Here is a 22400-nt window from a genome sequence, read left to right on the forward strand (position 1 = left end):
TTGAACTGCAGCCGTGTTCAGTTCCTTACCGTGGATGTGTGGTTGAGGAGGACACTAAACGGGGTCTGTCGCTGTCCCGAGTATTTGCAGACCAGGGCGATACATGTCAGCACCACAGCAACATAGATAGCGAAGAGAGTGAGGAAGTCCATGGTTCACCTCCTGCTGCCAGGCTAATAGTAACTTTACTTCTGTGGCAGTAGAAGACCACCACGTTAACTTGGTGGCACACTGGCTGTACTATCACTGCTGTACAGTGATAGTACAAACCCAGTAAAAACCCTAACGTTAGCAGACTATAGCAACGTTTGTAATGTGTTTTCCCAGTCTTTATGGAACCTGTTAGCAGCAGCTTAGCTCTATGCTACTGTTGGCAAAGCTTTTTGTGTAACATTCCTGCTGTCATTACATTGTACAGAACTTGAGAGAAAAACTACCTTCTCTTTGTCCATAAAATGTTGTCCCTTACCGCGTTAGCATAGCACGTACTTTATCAACATGGTTAGCTGGAGCTGCAGTAAACAACTAACAGCAGCACTGTAGTGAACACATTATGGTGTGTGTGTAGGGAAACTTAACTAAACCATAAAAGAGGAAAACGCCTCACTCACTTTCGACCCATGTTTTAACTACTTCCGTATCATCTGGCTAAAGCTAGCGTGCCGAAAAGAACAGATCTGAAAGCCAAGTAGCCAACAGCGCTTCGCCGATAGGTCGAATTTCATGTTGTAGATCTGTCCTTTTTGGCAAGTGACGTCACTTAAAGGCACCAACGGTTGTGCAGTTGTCATCGGAGTTGTTGTGAGGCAATCCCAGTGTTATTTCAAGGCGCCCTACATATATTTCATTCTGTCTTCACCTACAGCTTGCACAAGTTGCACTGCCTTGCAGTTTTAGTTTTAATATATTATAAATTATATTCACCTAACCTATGACTTTTTATCATCATCATTATTATTATTATTATTAATATTATTATTATTATTATTATTATATTTTCTTTATTATCAATGTGCCATGCTACCACTACCTCAGACCATCATAAATCATCCTTTAGTTGGACCAAGTTGGATCATCTCTCTGCCCTCTATTGTTGCACTGCAATGCAGTGCAGCAGGGCATCATCACATCACACCTGTTGGATCTAGTTGCCAACTTGGTTGCTCCACAGTCCACACTCAAGTTACAATGTCCAGTGAGAGAACAGGAGTAGGCTACTCAGACACACTTATAGGCTGCATGTATGCGGATGCTGTTTAAACAAGTAAGGAATGCACATTTAAAAAACGTTGTACATTTTGCATGTATTTTTGTGTGTTGCATGTGAGTTTGCACTTGAGTTACCCTTGTGTTCTTTTAAAATTGAGGTAAGTAGGTAGGGGTACCATAAGTCCTTAACTGTATGCAGCATGCTCTCAAAAAGCAACACCTGCTGTTACAGCAGTAGGTTTGATTATTATACAATTATTATACAATTATTATTATAGTTATGTGGTTGTTGTAATAGGCCTACTGTTTTGTAATGTATACGTGGATGCAAGATTCCCCAGGAAATTCAAAGTAGGCCGCCTACAGCAGATTTAATCCAAATACAGTATTTAGTGACAAAGGATATTGTACTCTTTTTCCATGCTCTTTTTTACTCATCTTGACTGAGGTGTACGTGTGTGTGTGTGTGTGTACGTGTGTGTGTGTGTGTGTGTGTGTGTGTGTGTGTGTGCGTGCGTGCGTGCGTGCGTGCGTGTGTGTGTGTGTGTGCGCGCGCGCGGGGGCGTGCATGTGGAAATCCAACCACTTGTGTTGAATTATTCAGTTAGTGCAGTGCAGGTCGTTCCAATAATGACGGTTCACTCATAGACAGACCTGTGTGCCACATGCCACGTACACGTTCTTCCTCAGTGATTACTAACTCCTCTCATTCAAAGGGCGGTCTAACAGTCTTTTGAATGAGAGCCGACACATCAATTTGTATAATTGTTTTCAATGCACATTGTGCAGTTGTTTTTCAACTGTTTGGCAATACACTGTTACAATACAGTCACACGTATTTCTTACGTGTGACAGTACTCTCTCGTTCAGGGATAAGGCATGGGTCCCATGAACGTTCCCAGGGGGCCATAGCCCAGACAGTGAAGGCAGGGTGGTCATCTATCGTCCTGGGTGGAGGGTAGGGACTTGGAGATGACAGAGGGCTGGAGGTAACAGGCTTAACACATGTCCCAGCGCCCGCAAATTAAAGAGTCCACTGCTCTGTATGTTTGAGGCAGGGGACCATGTGCCCCTGTTTACACCTCAGGAGATCCGAAAATCCAACCCATAATCCTACTAATCCTAAAGTCCAAAATTTCCCACCCCCGCTCTTACTTCTCAATGGACTGAACACACTGCACACACATACAGGTATGGATATACACACATACTCATGTGTGAATGCACACACACACACACACACACACACACACACACACACACACACACACACACACACACACACACACACACACACACACACACACACACACACACACACACACACACACACACACACACACGCACATATGCACACGGACACACACGTCCAGTTAGGCATGCAATTCAATTAGTGCTCATCATGCCTCGACGGTGAGCGTGAGTGATTCTGGGCCAGAACGGGTCCCTTGGAGAGCCACCTAGCTGAGAGAGAAGGAGAAGAGCAGAGAGAAGACAAAGGAAAAGAGACACAGTGGAGTATTTATAGAAAAATGAGGCCTCACTTTAGCTCTTTTCGGAGGGAGAGTTATTAAGGAATGGAGCAGCGCGGGCGCACGTGTCCCAGTTTTCAGGTTAACACTGTAGTGAGCGGACTGGCCCTGAGGATGAATCAGGAATGAGATGCAGGACACTCACTCGCTCTGCACACCCAGACACAGAGACTACACCTTTTTCCTGCACAGTCACCTTTGCTTGTTGTGGAGGGAGGTGACGATGCTCTGTCCATGGCAGAAGGATGAAGATGGGGCAGCACTTTTGCGGTTCTTCTCCTCTGTGGTTTGACCTGATGTTGTTGCAGGAGGGCAAGGGGGAAGTCAGCTCGGGAGCTCTTTCCCCCTTTTTTCATTTTTTGTCATTGGCCTTTCACCTGTAATTTTGAGAGTTAAGAAGACACATTGGATCCTACAGCCACCTGCTATCCCACGCAGTGTGATTCAAGATGAAGAAGTTCCTGCAAAACCAAAAGCGCAGACAGTCTTTCAGTCGACAGAGCAAGCGCAATGCTCGGTTTCCAACCAGAGATGTCTGTAAGTCCTCTGTGTGTCAAAGCTTTGTGTCTGACCATGGGACCCACAGCTCTGGAGGCTGCAGTGCTACACCACTTCCACTCAAGCTGAGTTGTACCGTTAAGGGAAGACTAAAAAGAGCCCAGATTTAAATTCAGTGATATTCTGTTTTCTGGCAGGGTAAGGTATGTCTTGCCAGGAAGATGTTTGGACCCTGTCACGTTTGGTTGATTATTTTATAAAGTCCAAATTTGCCCTTAAACAATGGCACACCCCAAAACCACAATAACCTGTAATGATAAAATATTGAATTATTGATAGTATTTCTCCTATTACTATAGGCCTTGTGAAGCACCAATCACTCAACAGCAGAGAGCTGTGTGTGTGTGTGTGTGTGTGTGTGTGTGTGTGTGTGTGTGTGTGTGTGTGTGTGTGTGTGTGTGTGTGTGTGTGTGTGTGTGTGTGCAGTGAGTGCAACGAGAGGTGTGCCTTCAAGTTCATCAAGGTCAAAAAGTCTATCATTTGATTGGCTGCTGTGGAGCAGAGTCAGCTAGGGACCTGACTGAGAGTGAGAGAGTGTCATAGTTCAGAGCAGAGGGATACAGAGCCACACTGCAGGCAGCCGGCATTGAGGCAGGAGAGATGACAGAAGGAGCAAGTGACCCGGGACAATTGTTTCCATTTTAATTGGATAGATAGACTCGAGGAGTTATTGATCTCTGTTTCTTTCTGACATAGAGTAGTTTGATTACAATGGCAGAAACAGGTACTGTATGCGTGCGTGTGTGTGTGTGTGTGTGTGTGTGTGTGTGTGTGTGTGTGTGTGCGTGTGCGTGAATACTTTCCTTCATCTGTCTTATATTACTTCTCCACAGGCCATCTTCGCTCTTTCTCTCAATTGTTGAGGGAGGGAAGGGTATTTTAGGTTATGGTGTGTTGTTTGACCCAAATGTCTTCATCTGTCTCACGCTCAGATACAGTATTTTGCCTTTGATGAAACTCTTACTCCACCGTAGCTTTCAAACAATTGGGGTGTTCTTCCTTCTGAATGTACTGTAGATGACACATCTACCGTATAATGTTATTCTTCCTTCAACTGGTGCTATCCAGAGCTCCAAGTTAAAAGCGACTGAGTGGGTAGAGGTCGAGGTCTTTCTCAAGGACATTTCTGTCGGATGCATGGCTGTAACAATTTGTTATCGCAGGGAACTACCTAACTGCTTTACTGGGTTTTTAAGGAGAAACTCTCCCCTTATTATCTTTCTACATTTATTGAGAAAGACGATGGCAAAGCTGAGAGGGAACCAATGACAAAAGATGCAAGAGGGTTGATTTGATCTTAGGCCATGAAGGGATACATACATGTTGTGTTTAGTAGTCTGAACTCTGAACCGTTAACTCTCCCCTCCAGTCATCAACATGCCCACATCCAACCACGGCTGGCCTGAAGAATTTGGCTTCCAGCTGGGAGGGAACGGCCCAACCTACATCCTGGCCGTGGAGGAAGGGAGTAGTGCCTACCTGGCGGGGCTGCAGCCAGGGGACCAGGTGCTGGAAATCGAAGGGCAAAGTGTGTCGACGCTAGGCTCCCAGGCCGTCATCGCCATAGCCCAGACCCAGAAGACCATCCCGCCAAGCATTGGAGTGGTGTCACGCATACAACAAGTACGGCAGAGTTGGTCAAAATAATATCAAAATATCACAATTTATGGACCATTGGACAATAATGATTCATCATGATATTGCTACTTTGTCCCCCCGTTATACTTATTTATATTTTACTTCAATTAGGCTTTTGATTAACTTATCATAAACTGCAAATTATAATCAAATAAAAATTAACGGACCCTTTGCAGATGGACATTATTCCCGGACCTGATGGTCGTTTTGGCTTCACCATCGTGGGAGACTGCCCCCTGCTGGTGGAGGACTGCTCCCCTTGCTCTCCAGCGGGCCGCAGCGGCCTGAGGGCCGGCGACTATGTCATGGAGGTCAATGGCATCCCTGTCAGGCAGCACGAGATGGCTGCCACGCTCATCAAGTCAAGCCAGGGCCGCACACTGCGTCTCGGCGTGCTCTGCCTTGGCCCCAGGCAGAAGCGCAGCAGCAGCGTGGAGGACAGCCAGCTGGGGATGAGGCCCGACCGCAAACACAAGGCCCTGGAGTTCAACAGGAAGGTCAGTGTCAGGGTTAAGCATAGAGTGAGTTGTATATTATAGTGGGGACTCTGAGGAGTGGTAACCAAGAATCCTGTCCATATATTAATTTCAATTAAGTTGCTCACTGAGACCCCTTTTCCACCGGTTGGTTCCCAATGGGAACCAGTTCAGTTCTTTTTGGTTTTTAGTCCATGAGCCAGAGCTCTAAAATTGGTGGGAAACTATACCCTATATTAAATTGTTTATAGGATCAATACAAGTTAATACACGACAACCCTTCCACAGTAGTAGCTTTATCATATTTTCGACTATTTTGCATATTTTCCTACATAATGCCTCATTTGCATATTCAAAAATGTAAAATTTGTAATACAATAAATCATTGTCTTCGTGTAAGTACTCAATTGGGGAAATGTCATGGTGATAATAATCTAATATAGGTATGGTTTTGCACACTCAATTACCAAAAAGAACTGAACCGGTTCCCACTGGGAACCAACCGGTGGAAAAGGGGCCCCAGTGCATACTCCTCCTTTCGAGTATATGTGTCCATAGGGCATGGGGTTATAATGTATGCACTGGAAATAGTGTGGACTCACATAATGCGTGACAGACAAGCCAGATGCTGGACCAAAGTATATCATGTGCCCTGTATATTAGAGCAGAACGAGAGTTTAATTTAATGCAATGACGTTTCAAGCAAAACAACTTCCTTTAATATTGCTATGATATCGGCATCGCTCCAAAAACCCTTGGTATCAACTTTCATGAACCTCTCTAACCATTCTCATTCATTGTCCTCAGATCGAGCAGATCCTGGGTGCAGAGCCGGAGGTGAAAGAGAGGCTGTTTTCTGTACTGAAGCAGTATGCTGCTGAGAAGAAAGTTGAGTGGCTGGCCTCGGTCCTGCCAGACATACTGATCACTGATGAGCAGCGTCAACTTATCTCCAGCATCAGGTAACCGTGGACTCTTTTTTGCCTCTGCTCTGCTGTACACGTCAATCTATGCCATTATTGTTTTACGAGGAACAGTGAAATGCAAGTACAGCACGGACAATACATCTAAAGAAGGCTTATCCTGGCAATGAGCAAAAAATTATACCGTTCCTTCCGAGTAAGGATTGGATTGCTAAATGTATGGCTGAAAGACAACTCAGAATTTGGTTTCGTTAAGGCAACAGCACTCAAAATCATTAAATTGACCAGCCTTATTTGGGGCTTAATCTACAGACGTCTGGCTGAGTTCAGATGGTGCTGTGTGGACTGGAAAGAGCGTTATAATTTAGATTATTAGCATTTCCTCACCTTCAGTTGATGCTTCATCCATGCGAGTTAAACCGCCATGATCGTTTGTTTATTTTTGGAATACACTTGTTATTTTGACGCGACTGTATGGGAATTCTGAATGGGGGGGAAAAAAAGTTAAAAACATGACCCAGGTAGGATGCGTCAGACATCGGTGCTCTATAAGATCAAACTGACGGGGCATAGTGGCCAGGGCCTCCATCAAATTCCACTGTACGTTTCATAACTTGTGTGGTCATGTAATAGTCACCTATGTCTACATATAAAATGGGTATAGGATAAAAATGTAATGTTACCTTACCTAGTGGCCACTCTGTAAATGTAAGTAGAAAATGCATTCAAAATAGAATGCAGGATTCATAGCAGAGCATACTTCGTTGTACAGCTTTGGTTTTCCAATGCTTCTGTTCTAATGCATCTCCTATCCTCACATTGCAGTGCCAATGAAAAGTAATATGTTAATCTGCAGGGATTTAAATGTAATCACCTGGTAAACCTGCTATTGCTTTTGCTCATTTTGCCGGGGGGAAGATTAGGAGGGTACAAGATTCCCCACAGCACTTTAGGTGGGCTCCATCTGTCAGCCAGCATTAGGAATACACAGTGACTGACCGTCTCAGTTACAATGGAGGCGTGGTCAATGCTCTTTGGCCACTCAGAATAGCCAAATGGCATTGATCACGCCTCCAGGTCTTAAATTAAGTAATAAGACCTGGTACTTAAGACACGCAAAATACAGCCCACTGACTCTGATATATACATTTGCTTTGTCCAACAGCTCCAGTACACAGAATTATCTCACCAAGTTTACAGAAATAAATGTACCAAATATAAGAGCCAACCTTAGAGAGACTGACTCTAACAACGACTTTATAGGAATATATATTTATTACCAAAATACTTAGAAAAGAGAAATACAGCCGGGCCTCTATACGTGTATGCCAATAAAATACACATACAAAAGACGACCTAAAATAAAATTCTATACTATCTAAAATACTAAATCTAATCTACCAACACTATAATATCTCTAAAACTGTATCAGCAGTGTGCAAAGCAGCAGTGTGGTTGATTCCTATGAAGTTTAGCTGTCAGTAGACAAAGGCCGTTTTCACACAGTTCACAATTCTTTTTTACCATAGACATAAAAACTGTATGCTCGTTGGTTTAGGGGTGGATTTGGGACACTTTAATCAGGTTGTTCTCACCTTGCTGTGACTGTGTACCTGAATGTAATGCATAGTGCCATGGCCAATGTGTTTCAGTTGCAATGTTTTCATTCTGGGAGAGGATAAAACATCCGCACACTGTTTTTAAGCTCCAAAAACCTGTCCTTGACTCCTAAATACAGGCATTGTCCACACGATCTTCTCTGTGAAATGTTTTCATTATTCAGCATGTGTGGCAAAATGGACCAGGGTTATGAGAGCAGTCATCATTGGCACCACAGTCTCAGAATACCATAGATTGCCTGTGCCTGGGAGATAGCACAGACAGTGTCTGTTCTGCTATGACTGAGAAGGCCAATGACTGAGAGGCAGATGTTACATAAATTATGTTGGCGGGTCTCGATGATGTTGATGTTGTGGCAGGTTGATTCCTCTTTGTCCTCTTTGCTTCATGATGTAGAGCCAGGGTGGTTTCACGTGTCAGCAACCCGCCGTGGAGTGCCTGCTACCAATAAAGATGTTGCTGAGTTCCTTATTCCCAGGTGACAGGGCTGACGTTGAATGACATGACGTCTTGCTTGCAGAGTCAGACTCCCTTATAGCGTATGGTACAGTAGCTGTGGACGGTCCCTCTTGTCAGACGATACTTCCGCATAGAGAATGTCCTTCAGGAGATATAGCACAGTATTTCTGTGGTCATGTATTGGTTGACCTGTCCAGTATAGGCCTATAGGGTTATGCTGGCAACTGCAAAAAGTCAAAGCTTTTATTTGGAAATGCGAAGTGCACAAGATTGCAATTTATAGGGTGTGTGTGTGTGTGTGTACACGCGCGTGTGTACAGTATGTGTGTGCACAATCAGCAGAGATGGCCTGACTGATTTTGGTGACCGCTAGTACTACCCCTAAAGCTGGATTTATTCTTAGTTGTGCGGCGATGTCGGATGCAGAAAATAACCGATGTTTGATCGGCTATTGTCCTAAAGTATTAGGACAAAACTTTCTAACAGGCAGATTAGTGCATTCATGCTCCCTGGAAGAGTATCCCAAACCATTAGAATGACATTATGGCTTTTCCTCTAGTGCCACCCTCAGGCCAGAATGACAACTTTGCACACAAGATCATATCTTGTCACCATTTAATTTTATGACATGGAATGGAACACACGCCCAATAATTATGTCATAAATAGTCATATTGTAGGATGAACTCTACTGAGTTTGGTGACCCTGTGGCCTTTCTTCCAGTGCAGTGGTTCTCAAAGTTTTCATGGCAAGGATCCTCCAATGAATATGTATAGCATATACTGTATAGGGTTACAGTGATTAAACTGATTTTGGAACCACCTCAAAGACCATACCTTGGGAACCACTGCTCTACTGTGAAAACTGCTGCTTGAAGGGTTTTAAGATTTGTCTTGTTTATTTATGTCTGACTATGTTACGATTGGGCTAATATGACATCATACACACCTCATACTTTCCGCAATGGAAACAAGCTGTAAGCTTTATTGTCTCCACCAGGCCGAAGGCATGTGGGGAGAGTATGTTTTGCACTCCGTCCGTCCGTGTGTCCGTCCGTCCGTGTGTGTGTCCGTGTGTCCGTGAACAGCTAATCTCGGCCACCGTTAACCCGGTCGATGCCAAATTTTGCACACACACTCCCTGGATGCCAACGATGAACCTCTGCCCCAAACTTTCCAGAACGGCCTGTTATAGCGCCACCAGGAGGCCGCTTTGTGCAAAACAACCCGGTCGATGCCAAATTTTGCACACACACTCCCTGGATGCCAACGATGAACCTCTGCCCCAAACTTTCCACAACGGCCTGTTATAGCGCCACCAGGAGGCAGCTTTGTGCAAAACAAGTTTTTGCACAGTACACCTACAGATTTTGTCCAAACATCACGCAAATTGGTACACAGTCTCTCTAGAGCCATTCAACGAAACCGGTCTTTCAGATTTCTCACACTCCATCCTGATTGGTTAAGATTGGCTTCCAAAGTTCACAGGAGTGCTGTACAAATCGCCACAACTCCTCAACGCAGCATCCGATTGCGATGAAACTGTGCACGCATATTCCCACTAGGCTGAGGAAGAAATCCTGGTGGAGACCTGTGCCCAGAAGGGCACTTTTTCTAGTTGTGTTATCCTTTTGACTATGGTGGGTCAGATGTCTGTTACATGTGACATCACGATCAATAAAGATATAAATCAATCAATACACATACCGGTATACATTTATTTATTATAAATATCTTATACAGTAGTGGTCAATTTAACGAAAACAAATTGATCAGGAACGTTATGTGGCTGGAATATATATAAAAAAAGAGACTACCCAGCAGGAGCATATAAAGAAATTAAATCAGACCCTCATTATCAGCTGCAACGTTAAGGTGGTGAACAACACATTAATGCATTACTAATAGGCCACTCTATAATGTGAAATTATGTTTGGTACTGTAAGTATAGTTTGATGCCAATACTTTTACTTGAAACTTAGAATACAGGACTTTTGTATACATGTTGTAATATCATCTTCATTGTATTTCTACATTGTAAAATTTCTATCAATCATATCTGAGCATACTTTTTCCACCACTGCTCTTTTCTGTACCTCACCTGACTCGTACTCCCCCTCAATCTCTCTCTCTTTTATGTACCACTCTCGGTGTGTGTGTGTGTGTGTGTGTGTGTGTGTGTGCGTGTGCCTGTGCACGTGCGTGCATGCGTATTGTATCCACCCCTCCCCACTCAGTGGGTTGGGCTGCCTGAACATGCCGAGGCATCACCTCCATGTTTCTCTGACTCCAGCTATCATAGCAGTCCTCCTATAAGTGCTGCGCTGTGTGTAGCTACATGTGGAATAATGTTCTGTCCGCTGTTCCTGCTCACTGCCGACAGACACAGCAGCATCTACTCCTGTCTGGTTCGGGGCTCAGTGATTTGGTGAAGCATGGCAGAGTGCTGACAAGATGAGCTGTCTGGGGTGAGGAACGTTGTTCAATTCAACTCTGTTTCAGGTTCACTTCAGGTTCAAATTTTGGTTTAGTTTAAAGTTTTTGTTCATGAAAATGTATTCATGATTGCTTCATTTGTCACTGTCCAACGCACCTGCATCTGAACGAAGTGGATGTGCAAATATTTTCTTTGCAAATACTTTGGATATAAAAAAATAATCTACAAGCTCACAGTGGATGCATCGTGTTGTGAGCTTGTAGCTCAATAATTAAGGACCAATTCGATCTTAAAAAAAAATTATCTTCATTTCTGACGGTCCCTGGAAGAAAATGGTTTCAGATGGGGGTACGCAGCCAAATGTGGTTGTCCTTGACATGAAACAAGTTTGAGAAACACTGGTTGGGCTTGTGGTGTTGTCGACACATTCAGGGGTTGTGTTGCAGCAAGGCACTGTGGCAAGAGAGCCGGACATTGATGAGCAGCGGGCGACTGACAGGATCATCCTGCCACCTGGCACGCAGTTTGCAGTTTGCCCATTGGTTGTGTTCTGGTGCATGCCATGTGCATGTCCCTGCTGTTAGTTGCTATTGATCACACAATGGTGATCCTCACTTTGGAATGGTTAAAAGTGCATATTAAATACATGTTAGAGTTGTGTGTGGTATGATCCTTCACATGTCTATATTATGTCTGCGTAAAAAATAAAGTGTGTGTGTGTGTGTGTGTGTGTGTGTGTGTGTGTGTGTGTGTGTGTGTGTGCATGTGTGTGCAATCAGCAGAGATGGCCCTACTGATTTTGGCGACATTATGTGTGTGTGCTGATGACAACTTCACTCCAGGAAGAGTAGCTGTTGCCCTGGTAACATGCTAATGGGGATCCAAATAAACAATATAGTGTAATAGTACTGAAGGGGAGTAGCCAATGCATGTGTCCTGCAAGTAGTAGCGATGACATAATTGGTGGTAACTTCAAACAATATTTCAAATCGTTTATTTATTTTTTCATGCGAGAACAAAGGCTTCATGCTATTTCAGCATGCTGATTTTCTAGGAAGGGAAAGGCTGTATTTTCCATAAGCTAGGAATCCACACCGATTATGACATTCACTGTTAGGCAGGTCTCTGAAACGATTACAGCCCAATGTAATGATGGGAATGTTGGCATCTGAGTATTAGTGAGTACCAGTTATATGACGATACGGTTGAAAATATTGGTAATGTCTTCCTTTGAGGTATTGATGTAGGATACTTTTTTGCATTCTATTTGCATCCTCAATAAAAGAGAAATACCAAGGAGACGACCTCATTTTTGCTAAATCCAGCTGAAAATGCTCTGGCTGTTGGGTGATCATTTCCCATCTAACCTAGTTATTTTGTGTGGTAGCCTGCAGGGTATTTGAAATATATAGCTCAGAATCAATGCTGAATCAATCCAACTACTGAATTGTTTTGTCAGTTGAGTGTCATTACTCAATATGACTCTCTTCACGGAACTTTTAACATCATACTACATGTAACATGCAATGACTCACTGTTCCATGTTTCCCCATGTTCATTATTGATATTCATCAAAGTACATATTGCTGTCCTCCGGATAAGAGACTGAACTCATCAGCCGACATGAGTCACGATGTGTGTGTGTGTGTGTGTGTGTGTGTGTGTGTGTGTGTCCCACATCTTAAATGGTTGCCATGTTTACAGGGGCCTTTACATATGTAGGCATGACAGAATAGTGGATTTGATATCGAAAGACATCTCTTCCATTTTCAGGTCCTCCATCATGCTTTATAAGCATTCTACTGTGAAGCCGAGGATGTTTAACCTGTGTAATGATGATTCTGTGTTCTCTAACATTTCAGCTAACACCCCTGATGTCATTGTTGTAAATGAAAACCATAGAGAGGTGTTCATTCTCGAGGTCGGCTGTACCTTTGACTATAGCCTGGAAGAAGCCTTTCTAACCAAAGTGCTGAAGTATCAGCAGCTAATGCAGACCATCTCACAGCTAGGCTACAGATGTAAACTTTTAGTTTTTATCTTTGGCAGCCTAGGGCATGTGCATAAGTTGGTTGTGAGGGGCTTACAAATGGCCGGCCTTTCCAAAAGGAGAGCCAAGCAGTTAGCGAGGTATTGCTCAGTTTCAGCCATTATAGGAAGCCGCTCAATTTGGAGGAGGCGTTGTTTCCTTTATCCCTGATTTATGTCTGCTGCCCGGTGTCCGACATGTCAGCTGTACTGTATGTAACCTTCCTTTGCCGTCCATGCACGTTGTAACTGGCTGCTCTCCCACTGTCAAACTGCACTGGCAGTGTTTATGTCCTTTGTACAGTAACAAGGTATTCCTGTACTTCTCATTATGTGGACATAAATAAAGTAAACATTTCAAATGTGTGTGTGTGTGTGTGTGTGTGTGTGTGTGTGTGTGTGTGTGTGTGTGTGTGTGTGTGAGTGTGTCTATAATATCAGATTATGAGTAATGTAATTATATGAGAGTTCCACTGGACTGAGTCACCTACTACTGAAATGACAAAAAAAGTAGCTTTAACTGCTGTAATATTGAGCCCACACAACCACTATCACACACTATTTATATTAACAGAGAGTGCACACAGCATATCAGCCTCAGCATGCCCACATCTGGAACTGAAATGAAGTCTTTAGATTTCTGCTTGTCATTCCTCCCTTTGGAGAAATCCAAATGTTCGTCCTTCCACCTCCTCCTCTGCCCCCCCCCCCCCCACCACCACACCAGATATTAATAGATTGCCAGTCTTCGTAAATGAGGTCAAATCAACCATCGAGTTCGTTTTAAAGTCATACCGTGTAACTTTTTCAAGTAAAAATAGTTTGACAGAATCTATCACTTTCACGATAACCTCCACATAAATGTGTTGTTTGACCACTGTTTCTCTACTGTTTTTCTTGCAAATTGTCTGCCCCGACCGTCCAGAACTAGCACAAAAGCCTCTGCCCGGTCTCTGGACAGGGACCAAATTAGTCAATTGATCACACCTGATAGTAGGCCAGTCCCCAATGGGCACCGCTATCTATAAATGCACCAAGTCTCTGTACGTGTGTATGTACGTCTGTAATCCACGTAACTCGAGAACAGTTTCCCCACCAACTTCAAATTTGACACACACGTTCCACACCACCACAGGGAGTGCAGTGCCGGAGTCGGTGGGATACACTGTTGCCCAGGCTCTGGACAGGTCCCCTGCCCAGGCTCTGGACAGGTCCCCTACCTAGGCTCTGGACAGGTCCCCTACCCAGGCTCTGGACAGGTCCCCTACCCAGGCTCTGGACAGGTCCCCTACCCAGGCTCTGGACAGGTCCCCTGCCCAGGCTCTGGACAGGTCCCCTACCCAGGCTCTGGACAGGTCCCCTACCCAGGCTCTGGACAGGTCCCCTACCCAGGCTCTGGACAGGTCCCCTACCCAGGCTCTGGACAGGTCCCCTGCCCAGGCTCTGGACAGGTCCCCTGCCCAGGCTCTGGACAGGTCCCCTACCCAGGCTCTGGACAGGTCCCCTGCCTAGGCTCTGGACAGGTCCCCTACCCAGGCTCTGGACAGGTCCCCTGCCCAGGCTCTGGACAGGTCCCCTGCCCAGGCTCTGGACAGGTCCCCTGCCCAGGCTCTGGACAGGTCCTCTGCCCAGGCTCTGGACAGGTCCCCTGCCCAGGCTCTGGACAGGTCCCCTACCCAGGCTCTGGACAGGGCACAAATTTGCCAATTGATCACACGTGATCACCCCCCACACACACACACACACACACACACACACACACACACACACACACACACACACACACACACACACACACACACACACACACACACACACACACACACACACACACACACAACTATATATGATGATTCCGGGTGTAACATGTACAGTACAGTAAAGTAGAGGGACCCCCTGGGGACCCCCACATGGTAACTGTCATTTCTGGACCGTTTCGGACGCGGGGCGGCTCGCCGGAACTGGGCCGGCACTCTAGGCACGTTCCTGTGGGTCTGCTGATTGACTGGTGTAGTTTTGGCGCAAGACACTGACACTGTATACTGGAACGATACAGAGGTCTCTCTGTGTGTGTGTGTGTGTGTGTGTGTGTGTGTGTGTGTGTGTGTGTGTGTGTCAGACTGCCACAACAGCTTTGTTTAGATAGCATTTGATACAGACTTATAGCATGTTATGTAGACAGCACTATAATTGCATTGTATATAGTCATAGCACGCCATAGTACATATGTATAGCATAGTAGTATATATGTATAGTTTATATGTATAGTTTCATTATATAGATATTCCACTGTTACTTTCTTAGCTTACGCATGTTTCATGATAAATGCTTTTATGTGATGTATTCCCATGCTTTTTGTTCTTGCTTATTGTAAGTCGCTCTGGATTAAGAGCGTCTGCTAAATGCCTAAATTGTAAATTGTTTGCTTCCCGCACCTTACTTGTTTATTTTACTAAGCTGTCCCTCTGTCTGTGTGCATTTCAGGGCACAAGTGCATTTGTCTGTGTATGCATGCAAGTATGGTGTATACCTGCATGCCTGCACACAAAGTGGAGTGTTCGCGTCTGCACGTGGACATACACTTGTGTGTGTGTGTGTGTGTGTGTGTGTGTGTGTGTGTGTATGTGAAGTGGGCGTTCCTGCCAGTGAATCTGATCACTTGAATAAGATGTTGTTCTCAGCTGTCAGCTGTTGCACTGGGTCTTTGCTCAGGAAGATGCCACGTGATTCCTCCTGTATACATAGCTCTCTGTTCATGTACAGGGCTCCAATGTATTTGACCTAAAGGCATATAGCATGGAAGTACCAATGATCAAACTGTGTTTGAAGCATAAAAAGCAAACGAGTGTCTAAGCAGTGTGGCCTGAGCCTCCCTGTTCAATCTTTAACTATCGTTGCTAGTGGGGGTGTAACGATACATTTTAACGATATGATACGTATCACGATATAGGTTGACGATACGACAACATGGACGATATTGGTACATTATGGCGATATGATACGATTCAATTATTTGAAATCGATACAGTAACTATAGCATTGGAGAACAACTCATTTCCTTCTCTGCTGTGTGTGCGTGCGTGCACGTGCGTGCGCGCAGTATGTATACTCTGCTGCTATAACAAGTTACATCTGGCTGTATTTATGTTTTGTAATTTCACCAACATACCAGTAGGGTTCCCCCAAATAAAATCATTCATGCTTTTGTTTCATCCTGTCTTGAATAGCTGCTAAAGACGTCTAACCACGTTAAGTGGATGATTAAAAAGGTTTTAATCATCTATAAAGCATTACATGTGCTGGCTCATCATTTTGTCCATTTCTTTTTTTACAGTCTACAGTATATCTGTGCTGAAATGTTGTCCCCGGGGTAGTGCTGGAGCAGAAACAGCCCTCTAATAGTGCTGTACCACAACCACACACACAGACAGACATATTTCAGCAGCATCCAGTTGCATAAAGTGGCTCCTTTCGACCAAGGTGGTTCAGGGCTCAGGCATGCACAGGATGCCTCCTGGACGTCTCCATAGTCAAGTTTTCGCTACATGTGCAGCTGGGAGGAGGCCATGGGGCAGACTAAAGACCAGATGGGGGATTCAATATCCACGCTGGCCTTGGGAAGGGAAGCATGTGATTCTCTGCTAAAATTGTTACCTCCGCGATCCGACTCCGGATAAGCGGAAGAAGATGGACGGATGATTGTTTTTGTTCATTGTACAGAACTTTGTAACTTTTGTTTTGAAATAAAGTTGACTTACTTACAATTTTGTTCTATATCTTCTACTACTCAAGAGACATCACCACTCTTAACCGTGTGTAAATGGTGAATACTGTCTGTTGATGATCAATCAACACACACAGCGATGCCTCGTCTGAGCTTCACTGTAGCTGAGATCCTGAAATAATGGTGTTGATGTCTATGTCTACCTGTCTGGTGCTTGGGAATGTGAAAATCCAAAAGGCCTTAAGTCAGCAAAATGATGGCAGCTTGACACGGTGGTGAACTGAGTTGATGTGCGCAGAGAGTGAGTGGGTATACTGTACATGTGCATGTGAGGACAACAGAGCGAGAGAGAAAGAAATAGACCAGAAGAAAGTTAAAGCCTGATTTATACTTATATGCTAGTTGAGATGTGACACATTGTGAGCTTGTAGATCTGTTATTTTTGGTGTGCAACACGGCCAACAGAGTATAAATACATCAGGTATAAGAGTGAAACGGGGCGATCCGGACCAACATAGCCTGCCACCGTGTTGCGGGTTTGAGTCCAGATCCCGACAGCCTTTACTGCATGTCATTCCTCAAATCTCACCCCCATTTCCTTAACACTCTTTACTATAAATAAAGCCATAAAAGAAATCCCAAAAATAAGCAAGAGAGGAAGAAGAGAAATGAAAGTGAAGAGAGTGAGATATACTGTACATACAGAACAAGAAAGATGGATACATACTGTAGGAGGAGAGAGAGAGGTGAGAGAGAGACACACAAACAAAAGGAGCGAGTGAATAAAAATCCACTTGTTCACTCCCACACCTTTGCTGTTGCTATTCCGTCTCTCCAGCAGCTCTGCATCGACTAGGCACCACAGAACAGATATAGAGGCTAGTCAGATGCATGTGTTTCTGGCTCTCCTCAGAGACACACTGTATATCAGCAGATTTGGCACCACCAGCTTTCCAAGTTACTTATTTTTTCTTCTTCTAATCTATCTAAGGATTGACCGTCACCTCACGGATGGCATCAGCTCTATTATGTTACACATGACTTTTTATGGGGGTCTCACTCAGTGGAAACCTCTTGAAGTGAATTTCGTTACTATGAGAGCAAACTATCGGTCCGGTTCATTGTCCCTCCTGGGCTCCCCCAGTACTGGATGCGTGGCGAGCCGCTGACGTCTCTGGGCTGTTATTTTATCTGGAATTAGAAATTCAAGACTTCTTCTTTCTTGTTTGGTCATGGATTTGAAATAATCTGAGGGGAATTCACGAGGCAGAGACAGAGAATTTAGACTGCAGGTCAAAGTAATGCAGTCTCTATAGACAATACGTTGACTATTGACCCTCACAAACTGCGGCTGTTCCTTTCCCTCACTCACCTCCACCACATTTAATACGGATCTTCTTTACCAAGAGTGAATGGACAACTAAAGACAACTAGTCGACAAAAAGAACAAAACAAACTTTTCCCCTCCTATGCTGCTTTCTCCTCTCCTTTATTTTCTATACCTTCTTCTCATTCTCCTCCTGCCATGTTGAGCAGGATCTTCATTCCTAAGAAGCACCGGCAGCGCTTCGACGAGGCCATCTCGCAGAACCTCATCGAGCGCATCTACCGCAGCAAGAGCATCAGCGAGCCACCGCGAAGCCTCCGCCGCAGCCGCAGCGAGGACCACCCCGATCGCGCCCACGGCGGCAAGCGGGCCAGCTCCGTGCCGCGGGGGGACAACGGCGGAGAGGCAGGCGGTGGGAGGGGAGAAGGGGGCGAGAGAGACCGAGACAGAGGGTACAGGAAGTCCACCTCTGGAATATCTGGACATGTGGGAGCCAATCAGAGGTGGGTATACGGAGCGGTGTCGGTGTGTGCATGAGTCATGCGTGGGAATCAGTTGTTTGTGTGCTGACATGCTGACGTGGTCCTCGCTGCAGCCACGTTGTGAGCTTGTAGATCTGTCTTGTAGACCATTTTCGCCAAATGTTTGGCCCCAGATTAGGGACTCTAGGGTTCAAGTGGTTAAAGGATAACTTTAGTTTTTTTCATGTTTTAGGTTGTAATTAGAGAAAGTAAAAGATGAGGGTTAAACTTTTCTCATTTGCTGCACTCTTTAGTTTTAGCGATTTTAGCTATTTTTGACAGGGGGTGGGGGCATTTCGAACATGGGGCTAAATACGTATTGTTTTACAAAATTGTACGCCGATTTCTTTAATATTATTTACTATAGTCCTACTAGACCCTAGGAAATTACATCTGGCCACAAAAGATCACGGGATCTATAATGTGTCAAAAATAACTAAAATCTCTAAAACTAAAGAATGCAGCAAATTAAACAAAATTAACTCTGGATTAAGAGCGTCTGCTAAATGCCTAAATTGTAAATTGTAACACTCATCTTTTACTTTTTCTACTGAAACCTAAAACATGAAAAAAACTAAAGTTGTCCTTTAAATTACATACTGTTATACTTGCTGTTGAATGTAGAATAAAATATATGTTTTGTATAATATAATTCAGTCAATGTTTGTTGCCAACAGAGAAGTTTTAAAAATGTATTCAGGATTCAGGTATTTTACTGGGGAAATGTCTTGGAACAGCGTGAGCTGTGGCTTTGGGACACAACCCTTGTCTCTGTCTGTTTCTGTGCCTGTCTTTATTCTGTTTTCCCATCTTCTTGTCATTCCCACATACTCAGGCACCTCTCTTTGTCATAATGTGACACAGTCTGTAGGCCTACTGTAACTTGAGTTCCAATCTGCTTTATACACACATTATGTTAGGTTGTTAGACTTCTCTTACGCCGGCAATCAATTCTGTCATCCTACATTAAAATTGCCTAATCAGTGGACGGTGGGTGAACGTCCAGGCATGTCACGTTCACTTTTTCTCTGATCTGCACCAAACTTGCGACAAACATTGTTCAGGGTCTCTGCTATGAGAAACGTCACACCAGCCACGTGTGTCCCTCAGAGTGTGTCCCATATGCATAATGTATGATAATTCTGGCATCACATAAATATTGAGTGGGCACCCTAGGTCTGATCCTCGTAAAACCATTTAAATTGCCATAGGCTTGTTATAGTTTACAAACTTTCCATGTAATGCCAGTGATCTTGTAATTGGGAGCTTATTCTGCTTAAAGTGATCTAAAGTTGAACTTTGGCAGAACCTCAGTACCTGGGCAGGATACAAGAATAGTGAGCACCTCAATGTTAATTAGCTATTTTCTTTTTCAAAATGTAAAAAATAAATGGTACAGTACATCATTATCAGGCTTCAATTTACCCTTCAACGTTTTGTTTATGCCCAAAACAATTATACAGGTTTTGTAGCAATTTGTAGCAATTGTAGACATATTAGGCCTTAATTGTTGAATGTTCAAATCATGTATACTTAAGACAAATAACACTCTTCCGTTACATAATATAAGTCCTTATGCTTATTTGTTCTAAAGGTGTGACTGGTAGCAATACAACCCAAAAGTCAACACAGTTTTGGAATGGTTACAATGTAAATGTAACAGCATAGGTAGGCTATGCACACATACACACATATTATCAGCTTCATTCAATAAAGGTTTAACACACACACACTGACACAGAGACACCAAATTCTCACCCTGTTCCCCAGCCACACTTTCTGAGTAAGAACATCAGCTTTACTGTATAATCTAGAGTACACTCCACACAGACCTTCCATTCAACCAACCCATGGTCCTGTCCATGTTTTACACATATATTCCGCCCCCTTCCCTGGTTACTCACTCACTTATCCTTGATGGAGTGTGAGTGAATGTCAAGTGTATTCATATTGGCTGGTCACATAATTATAGGACACAGCTCACTGCCGTATGCGACATAATGATGGAGGACAGCTCTCTGTGTTAGGTAAGAATACCTTTAGCAGCTTTAAGTGGCCATTGTAAGCTACACACTGAAATGAACCAGCCACAGCCCTTCACGATAATGTCTTGTTCATAAACGTACAAACGTACGTTCATAAAACGCCCTTGGTACTTCCTGAATACCTACATTTTACTTCAGTATATCTTTCTTTCTTTTGTTCGGTAGCACTTTCTAATGCCTAATCAGGCATGTGCTCACAGTGCAGGTTTCTCTACACATGCTATAATTTAAGGACACTAATGTTTATGTGAAAGCCAAAACGCCAAAATGTTTTGACCAAATGGTCTTCATCATATGCCTCGATCTTTGTAATTTCAAACATATCAGAGTTTGAGTTTACATTTCCCAAAAGGAAATGCATGTATACTTAATTAAGTCTGTCTAGAACAAGCCCCCAGTAAGGCTATCCAACATTGAAGCTGCCACTACCTACCGAAATGTGGAATTGCAGAACTTTCATGGAGGTGGACGGACGTTCATGACGTCACGTGCGTAAGCCCGGACCTCAAAATTGAGGTCCGGGGCTAGGCTACACTTCCGCTCACTCGAGCCACGTCTGTTCATAACACTTTTCTTACTGCAATACTGTGGGGGATATCAAAGAATACATACATTCACTTTTCTTATTTTTGTACGGTATGTCCACAAGCCTCCGTTTTCATCTCGCATTGGTGTAGCCTTGAGTAGTTTCCATGGCGACAGATAGTATGGTTAGCGTTGGCATTTCTGTGTCATCACTCACAGCTCCTTGACTAATAGGGGCAATACAGAGCAGCCTGTCTCTAATGTGACTCTAATGTTAGTTGCTTTTCCTGGTGTCCCTAAATTAGTCCCTTATTAGACAACCACAATGAATTTGGTTCATGGCGCTCTAAAAGTCTTTTCACAGGAAGCTACCTCTCTGAACTAATTTATTTATCATAGCCTTTCCTCTGTCTCCGTTTACCCCACTCTCTTTCCCCCACTTCCTTCCTCCCTCAGGACCGTTCGTGTCTACAGGGGAAAGAAAAGCTTTGGCTTCACGTTGCGAGGCCATGCACCTGTCTGCATCGATTCTGTCATCGCAGGTAGTGCTTCTGTTCTAAACTGTTGAGACTCCTATGCTTGACTCCCTCTCACCCTCCCTGTGCATGCAGACAGACAGACAGACATCTCTGTCCCTTTGTAGCGTTCTTGTGGAAACTAATTTTGAGAAGCTTCAGAGTGACTTTCAAAGAATTTCAATTAAACTCAAATTGAAATACAACAAAGGATAGAAGAAATAGAGAAGAGTATCCTGATGAATAATTTAGGAGAATACTGTAGATTTGGGGGGGGGGGGGGGGGGGGGGGGGAGGGGGTGTTGGTGGGGATGGCATCACGCCTGCCCACCACCACCTCCGCTCAGGGGGGGGGGGGGGCATCACGCCTGCCCACCACCTCCTCTGCTCAGGGGGGGGGGGATGGCATCACGCCTGCCCACCACCTCCTCTGCTCAGGGGGGGGGGGGGGGGGGGGGGATGGCATCACGCCTGCCCACCACCTCCTCTGATCAGGGGGGGGGGGGGCATCACGCCTGCCCACCACCTCCTCTGGTGGGGATGGCATCACGCCTGCCCACCACCACCACCTCTGCTTAGCGGCGCCAGAAGCTGCTTGACTCTGTGGGACTTTCAGAGCCCAATATGGAAATGGCGGGGGTGGAAACCCTTGAGGCTCCCGCCGTGACTCAAACAGAAATCCTTTTTTATTGATTGGTGTAAAGCTCTGCTGCTGCCACGCTATAAGACTCACCGTGGTGGGACAATGTGTCTACTAGAGATTACCACATGAATAGGCTGTTACGCAATATCCCCAGTGTCAGATAAGAGAGCGAGATAGAAAGAGTACATGATATCTGATTTAAGAGAGAGTCAGTCAGTGCT

At 44.5% G+C, this 22400-nt stretch overlaps 2 protein-coding genes across 2 annotated transcripts in view; one reads left to right on the forward strand and one right to left on the reverse strand.

Moving 5' to 3' along the window:
- Positions 1-468, reverse strand: part of pemt (phosphatidylethanolamine N-methyltransferase) — an 86921-nt gene extending 86453 nt beyond the window's left edge. Inside the window, exon 1 of the mRNA XM_083788063.1 lies at positions 30-468. Coding sequence (XP_083644189.1) covers positions 30-152 — 123 coding nt within the window. The 5' untranslated portion in view covers positions 153-468. The remainder of the gene's footprint in view (positions 1-29) is intronic.
- A 4208-nt stretch (positions 469-4676) lies between these two features.
- grid2ipb (glutamate receptor, ionotropic, delta 2 (Grid2) interacting protein, b) overlaps positions 4677-22400 on the forward strand; it is a gene marked incomplete at its 5' end in the record, with an annotated part of 41043 nt that continues 23319 nt past the window's right edge. The window contains 5 exons of the mRNA XM_083787555.1: positions 4677-4922; positions 5114-5434; positions 6221-6375; positions 18140-18433; positions 21478-21563. Coding sequence (XP_083643681.1) covers positions 4677-4922; positions 5114-5434; positions 6221-6375; positions 18140-18433; positions 21478-21563 — 1102 coding nt within the window. The remainder of the gene's footprint in view (positions 4923-5113; positions 5435-6220; positions 6376-18139; positions 18434-21477; positions 21564-22400) is intronic.

This window comes from Protomyctophum parallelum, assembly GCF_964188405.1.
Source record: "Protomyctophum parallelum genome assembly, chromosome: 17".
Lineage (NCBI taxonomy): Eukaryota > Metazoa > Chordata > Actinopteri > Myctophiformes > Myctophidae > Protomyctophum > Protomyctophum parallelum.